Genomic DNA, 16,855 nt, shown 5'->3' on the forward strand with positions numbered 1-16,855 from the left:
TGTCCGCTGCAAAATGGCACTTGCCAACGAAATTCTGCCTGTGTGCTGTCACCTGTCAGCTGATTGCTTATGTCATGGCATGCTATGACTCCAGACTCCTGAACTGTTTGCTGTGGTAGTATAGTTCGTTTTGTTTTTAAGACAAGTAAAATTAGGAACACTTTTTAGCATTGTTCGATGTTGGTTGCAAATGTTTTGTCCAATACTGTATGTATGTATGTATGTATGTATGCATGCATGCTTGCATGTATGTATGTATGTATGTATGTATGTATGTATGTATGTATGTATGTATGTATATATATATATTATTAAAATTCAATAAATATACGGCTGCGTATAAACTTTTTATTGAAAAAAATACATTTGTTTTTTTTTTCAATATATATTATTCGATATTTCGCTGATCAATTATGATCAGCAAAATATCGAATAATAATAATAATATTGAAATAAAAACAAATGTATTTTTTCAAAAAAGTTTATACGCAGCCGTATTTATTAAATTTTAAAAACATTGTATATATATATATATATTTATATTATATATATATACATTATATATATATATATATATATATATATATATATATATATATATATATATATATATATATATATATATATATATATATATATACATATATATATATATATATATAAACATTATGGGTCCAAACCTTAGTAATAAAACAATAAAACTTTAAAGAAATTTAAAAGGTTTTTTGTGCCATGCCAAAGTGATTATTTAAATAAAGTGTACATTTAACTACATTTTTATAAATACTAATCAATTATGTACATATATTATAATCAATTATGCTCATATATTATAATCAATTATGTACATATATTATAATCAATTATGTACATATATTATAAACATTATATTACATGTTATATTAAATAAACAACTCCCAAGACTTTTTATTTTCCGCCGTCGACAAGAACTGAAAACTGTCACACGTAAAATGTTAAAAATGTTTTAGAAAAATCCCTTAAAATCTAGTTTTATTGCAATAAAATTATTCCGCGTTAAGCGGTCGCCTAAACTTGCCTAATGATAAAAGCGCCTCTTATTGTAATTAAAGCAAACTTTAAAAATTTTTTTAGCGGGAAATAATCATAGTTGAAATTATAAAATTAAAAAAACTAATTTATGCATTATAAACCTCCTATATACTATATATCTGATATACACTCAATAATATACCAAATATCTGCCTAATGATTGAAATAAAAATTTGCTCATGAAAAATAATTATATCAGATACCTTCTCAATAATTATTTTATCAGAATATTTCTTCAATAATAATTATATTAAATATTTTTTTAAAAACCAAACTTTTTTTTAAAATAAAAAATAGTATATCAAAACCCTTTTCTTTCAGTAATTTGTTTATTAATAAGCCTGATGCTGATTTTTTTATAAAGACTAATAGATTAAAAACTTTGAACAGGACTAAACTTTGTACTAGATGTTTTTCTCGAATCTTCAGAAAATTTTTTTTGAATAGTTAACCCATGCAAAATATCGATAGCTTTTTCTACCATTTCCCAGGTCTCTCTATCAAGACAAGTTTCATGAAGGTACGTAAGCACTTCTATTGTGCCAATTGAAAGAGCATCATGTCTAAATACATTAATTAAATGCTAACAGTAAACATATATAATTTACAACAACCAGTAAACCCATAAAGAGCATTAATAAAACTCAAAGGTAAATAAAAGTAATTTAAAAACGTGGAATTTTCTATTCTTTTTTTTACATTTTTTAAGTTTCAGATTATTTTACATTAGAGAGTTTTTAGAAATTATCTACCTTTAAATAGATGCAACAGAAAAGATGCAAAAGTTGATAACATGTACAAAAAAACTCCCAATAATTCAAACTTCCAAGGGACCAAGAAAAAAGTAAATGTAAGCAATTTCTTTTAAACCGATTCACTCCCAAGACTGCAAGTAACCACTATTAGGTTGGGAGTTATTAGAAAACAAAGAATAGTGTTAAAGAGCAAACAGGTTAAAGAAGATTTGAAAAATTGAAGGTTGTTTAAGTCAGGAAAACATGAAGATAAAAGAAAGAGTGAAAAAAAAGACGAACGAAAGTATTTATAGCACAAAGGGTCAGATGCAGTAAAAGGAGGCAACTTAGCTGCATGGAATGAGTTTTGGTTAATAGAAACAGCGACAATAGCTCATTTGAGCAACGACCATGACATTATTTGTAGAAAAGAGAAAGAGATGCAACCTTACACTTATAGGAGAGTGGCTAAAGCTTGGCAGATAAAGCAGGTTTAACTATGTTTTTAATGAACTTTTGTCTAGAAGAGAAAGAGCATTATAAGAAAAACCAGCTCAAATATGACAACAGTATTCCATACAAGGAGGAAATATGAGATTTATAGTTGTAGAGAATGGAATCAGGTAACGTAAGGACAAGCACAATAAAGAGAAGAAACCTAGGCACATGTTTACTTTGCAATTAATTTTATATGTTTTCCATGATAGGTTAGTTGTGAATGATAATCCATAAAAAAGAGGACTTAGTGCAAAGGTTCCCATTCATTAATATAGGAATGTCAACAATATTGCGATAGGTGTTTGCAGTAAATAACTGAGTTTTGTTAGAATTAAAATTTACAAGCCACTGCAAGCCTCAGGCTGTTGAAGAAAAGAGATCAGATTTAATTTCTTTCTAACCCCACTATCATAGTTGGCTTTTAAGGGCAACTATGATAATGGGGTTAGAAAGAAATGATTTAATTATTTCAAAAATCTTTATAGATACACCATATGAAACAAATGGACCAGCATGCTAAACTTTATTGAAAGCTTTTAATATGCCAAAAGCAATAGTCCTTGCCTCACTTCCTCCATCTGATGCACACTAGAATCTTTTAGTTACATCAGCTAGCAAGTAATTGATTATTGCGTTAGTTGCCCCTATCGATAGTCAAGGAGTTATTAGACTCTAGATAGAATGCTAAAACTTATCGATTAAAGACTCAAAGACCTTGCTAATAATAGAGAAAAGACTAATTGGACGATAATCAAAGGGGTCAGGGTGTTTTCCAGAGTTTTTTAAAATTTGGAACCAAAGATGCCAGTCAAGGACTTATTAAATAGTTTCAAGAGAATTAAAGTGAGTTCTGGGGAACACTTTTGTAAGTCTATGATAGAAATGTTGTCTGGACCACAAGCCGTAAAAGAGTTTAATTTAGATTAATTTTTATAAAATGGACTTTAGCAATGCAACCTAGAGTGATATGGGTGTCCAACAATGGGGTAACCTGTTTAATTGGAGTGGAAAGAAGAGTATAGCCATTAGATTCAAGAGATAAAATAATTCAAAAAAGTTCTTAGCAAATAATTTTGCCTTATCCTCCGAGGAAGAGGTAATAGGATAAGACCCTTGAAATAAGGTAGCGGTAAGTACTGCAATGATAAGGTGAGTCCAAAAAAGAAGTATGAGATAAATGATTTATAGAGACCATTGCATGGTCAGAACCACCTGAAGGAAAACCAGAAGAAACAGTAATGTTAGAAGGGTCAGTAATGTTAGAGCCAAGCCATTTAGTGCGATGAGCATTAATGTTCACCAATAACAACAATGTTGGCAGCAGGATAATAAAAAAGGCTTTATTATTTTGATCAGAGATAGATCTAAAGGAGAGCAATCTTGAGAAGAAAGAGAACAATAAAAAAACAACAGAAAGGTGATAGAGTGAAGAGGTGCTAAGTGGAAACACATAAAAGAATGGTCAGATGATTCAAACCTAACCTTATACAAATAATTGAATTTGTGCATAAGTATATGCCCAAGCCAAGAATGTGATTATTGGAGTCTTTATGAATCAAAGGATAATAGCGATCAATACTGAGATCTAAAGAAGAAACAGCCTAATTGAAATTGATCTCACAAAGAGCAAATAAGTCTGGTGAATTTTGCAAGAGGTAAGATTTAACTGATGGAAAATTATTTCAGACACCACGAATACTTGCAAAAGATATATTAAAACAGTTATGTGGTGGTGATGGGTTTTTTATGTTTAACATTTCTAGGTACTTTGGTCTATATTTAAGTTAAAACGAACTTTACTCATTCATAGATAGAGCATGGCATCACAAGCTATAGGCTACACAGTTGCCTCGGTCCTGAGGAATCCAGAAAATACACAGCTTAATTAACTAGCAAAAAATTTAAACTAATGAAAAAAAGAGTAAAAACATTCATTAAGATTTACAAGAAAAATTCACAAGGAAAAAGACATTTTCTTGGCTATCTTTCTTTAAGCTATTGCAATAATTTTCAAAAAATAAAAACTTAAACACTCAAGGAGGGGGTTCAAGTTTTTTTTTTTAAATTTCTATTTACAAGGTAGCTTACTCAAGTTTGAAAATGAAACTCCTTTTCATAAATTACCATAAAAATTTACTAGGGTAAAATATCCAGTGCTTACAATGCGCTTTACTAAAATTTTATATATCTTCTAAAAGATATATAAAGTTTTAGAAGATATATAAAATTTTAGTAAAGCGCATTGTAAGCACTGGATATTTTACCCTAGTAAATTTTTATGGTAATTTATGAAAAGGAGTTTCATTTTCAAACTTGAGTAGCTACCTCGTGACCTGACCCAGTTTAAATGGGTTGAGCCAAGTCTGGGTCAAGACACGAAATATTAACGACCTTAGCGCCAAACCCTGATTTTAATCAATTTTGAAATTCAATATGAAACTAAAACGCAAAAACAACATAAAGTTTTGTTTAACATACTTTATTCATATTTATTATATGTATATATATATATATATATATATATATATATATATATATATATATATATATATATATATATATATTTATATTTATTATATATATATTCATACTTATTGCCACTAAAATATATACAACATATACATACATATAATACAATAAACATAAATACAACATACATGCATACAACATATTATATATACAACTTTCATGTCACTTAAAATAACTTACCTTATCACAAAAAGCATCATAATATATTTATATATATCATAATATGTTTGTGTGTATATATATATATATCTATATTTATATATATATATATATATATATATATATATATATATATATATATACATACATATATATGTATAAATATATATATACGTATATATATATATATATATATATATATATATATATATATATATATATTTGTATATATATATGTATATATGTGTATACATATATATATATATATATATATATATATATATATATATATATATATATATATATACATATACATATATATATATATATACACATCAACTAAATAAAAATGCATATATACCTATCTTCAATATTTTCTAATATTGCCAATATAATTTTTACAACTACGTTCTGGAGAACTGGATCAGGATTGCATGCCAATTGAAGTAAGGAATCCTTTAAACCTGGGGATGCAACTAGCTTTGCACATGTCTTAAAAAGAACAAAGTTTTTTTCTAAAACTTAATCAGCAAATATAATTATTATACAATGTAACAAAAATATAAAATAATAAATCTATAATATAATTGCTACAAAAACGTTTATTGTTTAACGTCGTTTCATTAGTTACTAGGCTTTAAAAGAGCGCATTCTCAAAATGCACGAAGTCATTGGAGAAAGATCTTCTGTTCTGGAATTTTGAGATTAGAATTTCCAGACATTTAAAAATGCATGCTTCTATTATATCAGCTTTATTACATCTTATCATATTTTTCAAGTAGGTCATATTCTATTTAATCATTTTAATTGTTTACATTTTTTATATCTTAACATGTCTATTACCTTTATTAAATTTGTTTTTAAACATATTTATTTTTATTTTTTATATCGAATTATTAGAATGTACCAAATTGTTTAGATGACAACAGTATTAATGGAGAAAGTAAGTTAAAAAGCATTTTTACTTTTTAAAAAGGAATATAAATACTTTTTAATATATCCGTTTTCTTTGAAGTAGGTTAAAAATTTCAGGTTTTTAAAATCTTATATATTATGATCTTAAATATTTATTTATTTTCTTAAAAAATATATCTATTTTAAATTACACCAGGTTGTAGAAAATAGTTGTAGTTTATTGAAAAGGTTGTAGACTATTAGAGCAGATTAAATAGATCAAAGATCTATTTAATCTACTTAATAACCTACTACCAAAGTGAAAACTTACTATCAATTATTTTTTGTTTTGACAAAAATGAAGAGAGAGGTAGTAAGTTTAAAGATTTTTTATTTTTTAACTAGTAACTAAAATGTTTTAAAATTTTGTTGTTGACTTTAAAGTAAAACAGTAGGTTTTTATAATTTTATACAATAAGCCCAAGAACTTAGGTCCTACTTAAAGTTATATTGTCAATAATAAAGAGAAGAAATTTAAAATTCTTAGTACGGCAGATTTTTATCATTTTATATCAAGTAAGTTTAATTAGGATTTATTTTCTTTAGTTAATCAAGAGAGAGCTAATAAAGGTATTAGTTACATTAGTTAAGTGAATTTATTTTTAAAAAATTACGTAGATACTTTAAGTGCATTTAAGTGCTTTTATTGTTTAGACACAGAATTGAAGGGTGAAATAAGTCAGTGTTATTGCTATAAGTATTTGTTAATAGAAATTTGTTTATTTGTACTGAAACTGGAATTTTAAAACTTCAAGTACTTTAGCTTTATTTTATTTTTTCATCTAGGAGAGTTGGAACAAAAACTAAGTATAAATTATATGATTAGTATAGTTAAATAAATGAAGCATTCATATCTGTGCCTAAAAAGTAAAAAGCAGTTGTCACGATTTAGAGATAGTCCAGGAGAGAGGAAATAGTTAGTTAAAATAATTAGTCTTTTTGGTTAAATTTATGTTAATTTTTTTCGTGTTTTATTTAATTTGTCTTAAGGCACATGAAATATAACTTTGAAATAAAATAAATGAAAAATTAAATAAAAAAAGTGAAAAGTCATTTTTAGATAACAGGCGTTTATCCTTTGAACATTGTGAGGACACCAGACCTTTCATATTGACCCAACTTTGTTTCATATTGTCATAGGACTACAGTCTTTATACCTCTGTAGATACTGAAAAAACTAAAAGGACTCATACATAACTCATTTTCACAAAAAACTGGACAACCAATCTTTGTCTTGTGAGGTACAAATATTAAGCTTTAAAGTTTATTTTAGTTTATAGTTTTGGTTTAGTTTATAGTTATTTTTAGTTTACTTTTAGTTAGTTTAAGGTTCAGTTATCTTTTTTCTTACTTTAGACAACTTTATGGAGGAAATGAGGGGAATAGGTAAAAAAATTATAATTATATATTTATTTATATGTAAATATTATTTTATCGATTATTCTGAGGTATATTTTTTGTCTTTAGTGTCTGGTAGAAGCATAACTGGTAGGGCTGTGTTTTAAATTTTATATATTTTGTATGGAGAATATGTTGTTAACATTTGAGCAATACAGAAGTTATAGCTCCCAACACCCAGGGCCTCTCTCAGAGAGGTCCTTCAATAAGTGGTGTAGCAATGGCGGTATGGATGGCCATCCTTTAAATGGAGAACTCATCTTTACCGGGGTGTTAGGTGGCACCAAAGAAAAAGCAGCAACCAAAAGGTTGTAAATATCTTCTATCAGTGAAGATATTTATAACTTTTTTGTTGCTGCTTTTTCTTCGGTGACTTCATTATTTTTTAATTTGTAGTTTTTTTGTTTTTTTTAATTTGTAATTTTATTTTTTATTAATTTGTAATTTTTTTTTTTTTTAATTTGCAACTTTATTTTTTTTTAATTTGTTATTTTGTTTTTTTTTAATTTGTAGTTTTTTTTTTTTTAATAATATATTATGTTGTATAGAGTAAAAGCGGGTCAAACCGATCATACTATTTTTTCGATCACTGATCGAAAAATTTAAATAAAACCGTAACTGATAGGAATATTTAAAAAATAAAAACGCCAGAAGAAAGGGAATCATCTCCTCTATTCAAATGTGTTAAAATAAAATCCAAGTCATTTTTCAGCCATTCTATTTTTATAAAAGTTTAAAAGAGTGTCGTAAAAATTTGCTTTTTTCTTTTATTTGCTATCGTAATAATTCGGGAACCATAATTCGTTTAAAAATTATTTTACCTATATCTTGTAGAAAATTTAGTTTTAATACCGATTACATAATTTTTTTTTTTACTTTATAGTTAAAAATTAGACAAAAAAGTAAGAAAAATTAATATTAAATTTTTAAAACCGATCATTCACTTATTTACTTTAAATTCCTTTATTAAGTAGTATGTGAATTTTTAAATTAGGTACCTAGGTGAATTAAATTATTTTCTCATGTGTTAGTTCCGGGTTCTTCCTTATTCTTATATATTCTTATATATTCTTCCTTAAGTTATTTTACAAAAATGACTCAATGATATTTATTAATTATTCACTTTTAAGATGACAACAAGTAAAAAGTCATACAATGAAGAAGATATAGAAACTGCATTAAATGATATAAAAGAAAAAAATACTTCAATCAGAAAAGTTGCATTCAAATATGGCATTCCATTCTCAACTCTAATAGGTCGCAAGAACAACAACAATGCTAGCTTCAAGGGATCAGGATCAACAACCGTACTCTCACAGCAAACAGAGTCAATTATGGTGCATGTGTTTAAGTTCCTATGTGATTGAGGTTATGGTTTAACGCGAAATGATGTCATGGACTTCATATGCGGTTACCTTCTACAAATCAATCAGGCCTATTTAAAAACGGCAGGCCTGGCAAAGTCTGGTTTTATGCATTTATAAACCGATGGTCTAAAGAAATTTCCACAAGAAAAACTCACACTTTAGCATCAGAGCCGCTTCTTGTGCACAAGAAATAATTGATAATTATTTTAAAGTTGTCATTAAACAATATCAATTGTCTGAGATAACTTCTAGTTGTCACATTTGGAATTGCGATGAAACGGGCTTCTGTGGTGATCAAGCCAAAGCAACTGTAGTATGTCGAAAAGGTGCAAAGCGTGTTTTGAAACTCGCTGGTAACAATGAAAAAATCCATTATACAGTGAACAATTGCTGTAATGCTGATGGATACTTTACACCACCCTTCGTGGTATACAAAGCAAAACGAAACTTTAGAGCTGAGTGGGCTTTAGGTGGTCCGACTAGCACCAAATATTCAATTTCTAAATCTGATTGGATGGAGCATGACACATTTATTGAATGGTTGAAAGAAGTGTATATATCAGAATGTCAAGCTTATAGTGGTACTTATATTTTACATTTTGATGGACATACGTCTCACGTCAGTTTAGCAGCTGTATTGCTATGTCGGGAAAACAATATAATTTTGATTTGTCTACCAGCCCACTCATCTCACATTCTTTAGCCACTGGACAGAGGTGTCTATTGCCATCCTAAGCAAGTGTGGAAGGCAGTTCTTACCAAATATTACAAAGACACAAAATGCAAAACCTTAGATAAAGAAAATTTTCCTACATTGCTCAAACAAGTGTATGAGAGCGGTAAGTGTTTTACACATTTGCATGCCATTGCTGGTTTTGAATATACTGGGTTATTTCCACTTAACAAAAACAAAATCAATCAAAAGGCATTAGCTATCTCCAAAATGTTTAATCAATCGACGTCTTCAACGCCATTGTGAACAATAAAGAATTTAGCATCTTCTGAACCAGCAACAGCAGCTTCGAGGTTTGACAAGTACAGAGCACTACATGAGAGAATGAAAATCTTTTACTATTTCTGTATGCTATATAAAAAATATATAGCATATTTCTGTATGCCATATAAAAATATATACATTTACATATATAAAATGTTAAATTTATTAAATATATTTTATATTGATCGGTTTTAACAGACTTTCTGCCAAAAGCAATCTTTTTTTTTTCTTCTAGTTTTCATATTTTCAAATACAATTAATAAAAAAAATGTGCTTGTTCGTATTTTTTATCTTATTTAAAAAAAATAGTTTAAAAATTTAAAAAAAAAATAAAGTTACTTGATTTTTATTGTTTGGTGATCGGTTTGACCCGCTTTTACTCTATTTGATTTGTTTTGGTTTTTTTCAGTTAAAATTTTATTTGCTTTTCATCAATTAAACTTAAATATAGTTAAATTGATTTATTACCCAATTATCATAATATAGTGATGCTACATTCTATTGTTAAAAATAATTGGTAGTTTAATTTATTGAACTCACTGCTTTTAAAATTTACTATAAGCCAAGAAAATATATTTAGCTATATAAATGCAATTTATTTATACTACAATTTGATTTTTTATCTTAAATGTTTATAGTTTCGCTCCTTGAAGCATTTGTTATTTTACTTTTTAATTAAAACATTTTAATTCTATTGTGATGTCTTTTAAATTAAACTAAAGTTTACTAAAAGCCAACCTGAAATAACGTCATAAAACAACACCGACAAGCTGCAATTATGACAGCAGCTTAAGTATGATAACAGGCTTCCGAAAAGCAGGTAAATTGTGTTTCAGTTGTATTTTTTTTTATGTCTACTTATCTGTTACAATTTTTATTTTAGGTTTGGCATATGACGCATTAATGCCATATAAAAGATCAAAGTTTACACATTTTTTTCAATTTTTTATACACGTTTGATTGTAAATTGAATTTTTTTTTTGTTTTAAACGTATTTGTACTCAATTGCTTAGTTATTTTTAATAAATTTATTTAGTTGTGTGCATTTAGTATTTTAAAGACAATTTTCTTTTTTAAAGAAAAATGTATCATAGGGATACCAAAAAATTAATAGCGCCTGTATAATTTTGTTCACTTATTATTTAATTATTATTTAATCTTATTAATTAAAGTTCATGTTATAAATATCAAAACAAGAATTAGGCTTTAGTTTTTTGTCACTTTAAAGCAATATGAAGTGTTATTATTTTGTGTCATTAACTAAAAACGTATTGTGTTGAATTTAGAAATGTCGAAGAAAATAGCTCTGCCTTACACACTGATATGACCTATGTCAGTTTTAAATTGCTCAAATAATGTTAAATAATTGGTAAATTATATCACCTCAAACTTTTTATGTTAATTTGGCAGATGGTTTAATTTTTTTTTCAATTTGAAGGCGTTTTTCTAAAAGGGTAGGGGAAAGTTTGCACCCTTGATCATAAAATCCAGGGCGCATTATGTTAATAACATTCTCCTAAATTAATAATAATTGTAAAACTAATATTGACTATAAAAAAATATACACACACTTTCTTAAAGTTTATTAGAAACATGAATATAGAAAACTCTAAAATAGTTTTATATTTTTGTCTTTCGTAAATTTTGTTTAGTTATTTCCCCCCTGGATTTTAGGATCAAGGGTACTTTTCCCTATTAGTTAATGTTTTGCAACTTTAAATTGTGGAAAACAGTCACTATAAATTAATTATGTAACAGACCGACCATAACCCATATTACGGGTTGCTTTCTGCTAGTATATATTGATATATTAAAGAAACATAATATTTAATAAAATTTTTTTTATAAACAATATTTGAATGTTTGATATCACTAAATGTATATATTTCTGGTAAGGTTATCCTGATACTTTGCCTTAAAAACTCTCCCTAGCCTTTGCCTTTTTAAGACAAAGGCTAGGGAAAGCCAACTCTGACATAAAACACCCCCTGCCTTAAGGGTCTTGGTTGAGTAAGGATGTCTCAATAATAACACTCATTTTGGGCAGATGATAAACGCATCTGACTACTGTATTGTAGAAGGTCACCTAGACAAAAACTTAAGGGGTAAACAGATTCTTTCTGTTGACCAGTCTCTCACCCCTTCTATTAGGCTAGCGTAGATGTATTTTTAATACATTGTTTCCAGTTTAGGATGTGAAATGCTGGATCTTCTTGACTCAATGCATGGGTTTTGCTTTTGTTCCTGTTTTTATGACTAGGCAACTTATTCTATTATCTCCTAATGAGTGCACAGCTCATAAACTCAGTTTTTTGTGGTTCTGAGGCTGGCTGGTGGTCAGGTTTCCCGAACTGTAAAGATTCTCTCAGAGAGGCTGATTCCATCAACAGCTGTAAAATATCAGAGTACTAACAGTACCATGTTGGTGGGATGGTGTAATTGTTTGTACTTTTGGTGTGCATTGTTAAGGTCACATTTGGAGCCCTTTGTTATGGCGTAGGTTTTATTAGTGGTAATAAGGCAATTGGTTGGACTATTAAATAGTGTGTTGAACATTATCTGTGCTTTGAGTCAAGTTCTTTAACAAATTTAAAAATGACTAAAGTACCAAAAACTATAAAACACAAAAAACAATCATCATCACCAAGTTCTCTGAATCTATCATTCACTAATATTCGTGGTCTTCAAAGTAAGTTTTCTATTTTTGAGTCTTATTTCTTGCAAAGTTCATCAGACCTACTTGCTCTTTGTGAGACAAATTTGAGTTCAGCTGTCTTATCTTAGTGTTGATGCCTATCTTTTTTCAATTCATAAAGACTCCAACAGCCACATACTTTGCCTGGGCATCTACGTTCGTAAGAATTCACCCATTTTTCAGGAAACTAGGTTTGAATTCATAGACTACTCTTTTCTGTACTTTCATTTAGCACCACTTCACTCTATTGCCTTTCTCTTTGTTTTATATTGCCCTCCTTTATAACAAGATTGCACTCTTTTCGATGTTATTTCTAATAAAATTGACCAAGGACTTTATTTATTATTTTATATTATATATCTTTATCCTTCAGCCAATATTGTTGTTTGTGACTTAAATACTCGTCTTACTGAATGGCTTTCAAATCAACTTTCGAACTCAATTTTCCTGACAATCCTTATAATTTATCTTCTCTACTTGACTTATGTCTTGTTTTTGATCCTAGTCAATGCTCAGTGTGTCCAGATTCACCCTTAGTTGCTTCTATACACAGTTAGATCTCTTTTAAACTATTATCTCATTCTTCTTTGTCAGCAGAATCCCCCTATCATCATAGCTTTTACAACTACCTAAAAGCTGACTGGGACTCTTTCCATGATGTTCTTTGTGATGACCCTTGGGTAGAAATCTTTCGTCTTCCTGCTGGCATATGTGCTTCTTACATAACAACTTGGATTCAGGTTTTCAAAAATATTCTCCAGAAAACAGATGTCTGTTTACTACTGCTAGAAACCATTTTAAAAAGGTTTTGTATATTACCAAAGCCCACTACACCTATGTCACAAAATCTTGTATTTTATCTCAAAAACTAGGCCCTCGTGACTTGTGAAGAATCTTTAACAGTATCTATAAAAAGGGTAAATCTGTTATTCCAGCTCTCTTGTATGGTTCAGAATTCGTCACTTTACCTAAAGACAAAGCTGAATTGTTTGCTAAGAACTTCTCATCAATATTATCTCTTGATTCACTTGTCATGTTCAGGTAACATTTTTAAAATTATTGAATCCTGCCTTACCAATTGTAGTAAAAAAGTTGTCCTTGATGGACAGCACTCTTCTTTATTTCTTGTAACTTCAGGGTTTCTTTAAGATTCTATCCTTGACCCTACATTCTTTTTAATTTACATTAACAATCTCCCAGATATTTTTATATCTAAGGTAGCATCGTTTGCTGATGATATTACTGATATGATAATATTTATTTTTGTCTTAATAAGAAGCAAACACTCTCTGATTGCTTGGAGGGGGCATTGGAGCTTGAAAACGTTCTCATTTCTGCCACAGCATGGGGCTCTCAGTGGCTGGTGAGCTTTAACTCAGATAGAACTCAATTTTTTTTAGCTAATCATTATCACAATAATCTAGATCTTCCTATATTTATGAGCGGTAATGTACTCGATGAGTATTCTACCTTTCATCTTCTAGGATTAACTCTTACTATAGATCTTTCTTGAAAACCACATCTCAAACCCATTGCAAAATTAGCATCTGCTAAGATTGCATCTCTTTATCGTGCTTGACACTTTCTTATTCCAGATTCTATTCTTTATCTCTATAAATTTCAAACCCATCCTTGTATGGAATACTGTTGCCATATGTGGGGCGGACCTTCCAATTATGCCCTTTCTCTTTAAGACAAGGTGCAAAAACACATTGCAAACATAGTTGGACCCGCTCTTGCAGCCAACCTCGAACCATTATCACATCGTTGTAATGTTGCTTATCTTTCTCTTTTCTATAAATACTATAATGGGCACTGCTCTAAAGTGTTAGCGCCACTTGTGCCATCGAATAAAATTCATGTTTGTGTTACTTGTCAATAAAGTCTCATCATTTTACTGTGACTGTTCCTAAGTGCTCCAAAAATACTTATTTGTCAAGTTTTTTTCCTCAAAAAACAGTCTTTTGGAATTCGCTTACTCTATCTTGTTTTCCTGATACATATAATTTGCAATCTTTTAAGTAGTCTGTTAATCTTTATCTTGCTCTAAAAATTTCATCTTTTCTCTTCCAGTAACTTCCAACTCTAATAGTAGTTGCTTGCAACCTAGTTGGAAGTAAAGATAAAAAAAAAAACTAATAAAAATTTTGTTAAAAATTTTTATTGGCTTTTTTGAAAATAATTAATTATAATAATTATTCTTTTAATTATTATAATTTATTATTTTTTTAAAATGATTAATTATAATAATTAAAAAATGACTATTCAATATTTATTTAATAAATTATAACAACTGTTTAGTAAATTTCTTCAAAACTATAGTTTCTCTTATGCTAATAGATTAAAATTTTAAAATTAATATCTTAGTTAACTGAAGGTCAAGGAAGATAAACATGACTAAATTATTTTCCTTGAGTTTAATTAAACAAAAGAAAACAACTTCATTAATTAGGGAAAAATGTGCACAGATAGTAAATACGCAAGATCTTGCTTAATAACTATGTATTAATGAAAAATCAAGAATAAAAAAATATTGCGTTATCTTGAAAATATTTACTCATTTTATGCTACTATGATATTCATGTAATAATATATATATATTTTAAATATAATATATATATATTTTTTAAATATGTATAGCGCAATTCCACGACCGTCTCACAAAAAATGAAAAAATTAAACGAAGCCAATATACATAATACTACATATCAGTAGAAAGCTCTACTTTTCCTCTTTCAGAAAATATATAGTTTGTTATAGTATGCCGCTATCATAAAAAATTATATGGGCTGAAACAGAAGGTAAAAATAGGCGATTTTGCGATAATTTAATTCATTTTTAATCGCCCAAGTTCAATTGAACCTATAAAAAATTCAAAAACTGTCTTGCTCATTGCAATCAGATTTTTAGCTGCACTAATCATTGCTAATTATGATAAAAACATATTTATTGCCAGACGAATTTAGAAAACCATTTATTTTAATCAAATGTTATTACCAAATTGTAACGCTGTGTCAATGGGTACCAATAGTTTTATTTCTAAGACAACCAATAAAATTTAGGATTTCAAAATTCCAGCGCAATGAGAACTCTATCTAGTACATCTAAATAAATACTAACATGTTTAAAAAAATAATTAGCTCAAGTTATTTTTAGAATCGTTTTATGTCACGCTGTGACGTCACGGTGTGACAATTTTTTAACAAAATTTATAACAATATTCATAACTGCTTAACTGAAACCTTTAGTTTTTATCAACTTTATTCGGGCAGATTATTGCGCAACTTTCTTTGCGTTTTTTACAAAAACTACGAAATATAGGTATGTTTTGGATAGGCAACATTTGCTCAGTTATCCTTGAGGCTCTGTTTTGGGATACATAGAGCCTCTCTGTAAAGGATAGTTGTAACTCCATTGAGCCTTGGATGTAATATGTCCATCTCCATAACTATTGTGTTGCTTTTTTTTAATCATTCAAGGGTTTAATATGTCTCTTACTCATGCTGAGCGTCAAAGGAAATAAAGAAAAAGATTCAAAAATGCTGAGCGTCAAAGCATTTAAAGAAAAAGATTCAAAAAAGAGAAAAGAAAGACAACTTGCTAAATTGGAAGCTCAACGAGAAAAAGAAAGGCATTGAAAGAGAAAGAGCAGACAAAAAATAGCAGAATCAAAATCTGTAGCTGTTACATCACCCTCTTACAAATCTGCAAGCACTCTTGGAAAAGCTGTTAAGAGAGCCAAATCAGCACTACCAAAATCAGAAAGTAGCAAAAGTTGTACAAAAACTTTTAACAAAGATGAATGAAACCCCTAGTCCAGAAAAAAAAATAGTGAAAATGCATTAGATGCTTTAACTGTAAAATTGGTTCTTGATTTTTACCAGTGTGATGATATATCCCGTCAAGCACCTGGTAAAAGAGACACCATTGTGGTGAGATTAAAGAACAAGAAAAAACTGCAAAAACATCATTTGTATGTGAATGTTATTAAAGCTTATGCTGTTTTTGAAGGTGATTATCCTGAAGAATCAGTTGGAAAATCAAAGTTTGCTAGTTTATGCCCACCACATGTGCTTTTGTCTAAATCAATGTCAAGAAACGTTTGTTGTTGTCAACGACATCAAAATATAATTCTTATCCTTGAAGCCCTGCAAAAGATTGATTCAAATTTTCTACTCTATTCACATGAATTTCCTCTTAGCATTGGATGTGATAGTGAAAAAGACATTTGTTATAATAGTATGTGTACTACATGCAAAGATGCTGCAAAGTTTCATAATCTATATGTTTTGAATGAAAATGACAAGAATAAATGCATTACATGGTACCAATGGGAAAAAGTTGTTGGTGGTAATGGAAAAGATTATATTAAAAAGATTAAAAAAAAGGAAAGAGTTGATGATCTTTACAGCACCTTTTCAAAATCTTTACCTTCATTTCTTTGGCATTATTT

General features: G+C 28.6%; 1 protein-coding gene across 1 annotated transcript in view; it reads right to left on the reverse strand.

The window, feature by feature from the left end:
- Nucleotides 1-709: 709 nt before the first annotated feature.
- LOC101238093 (uncharacterized) overlaps nt 710-16,855 on the reverse strand; it is a 119,220-nt gene continuing 103,074 nt past the window's right edge. The window contains exons 19-20 of the mRNA XM_065800533.1: nt 5,353-5,483; nt 710-1,634 (exon numbers count right to left, since the gene is read on the reverse strand). Of these exons, the coding sequence (XP_065656605.1) occupies nt 1,445-1,634; nt 5,353-5,483 (321 nt within the window). The 3' untranslated portion in view covers nt 710-1,444. The remainder of the gene's footprint in view (nt 1,635-5,352; nt 5,484-16,855) is intronic.

This window comes from Hydra vulgaris, chromosome 06, assembly GCF_038396675.1.
Source record: "Hydra vulgaris chromosome 06, alternate assembly HydraT2T_AEP".
NCBI lineage: Eukaryota > Metazoa > Cnidaria > Hydrozoa > Anthoathecata > Hydridae > Hydra > Hydra vulgaris.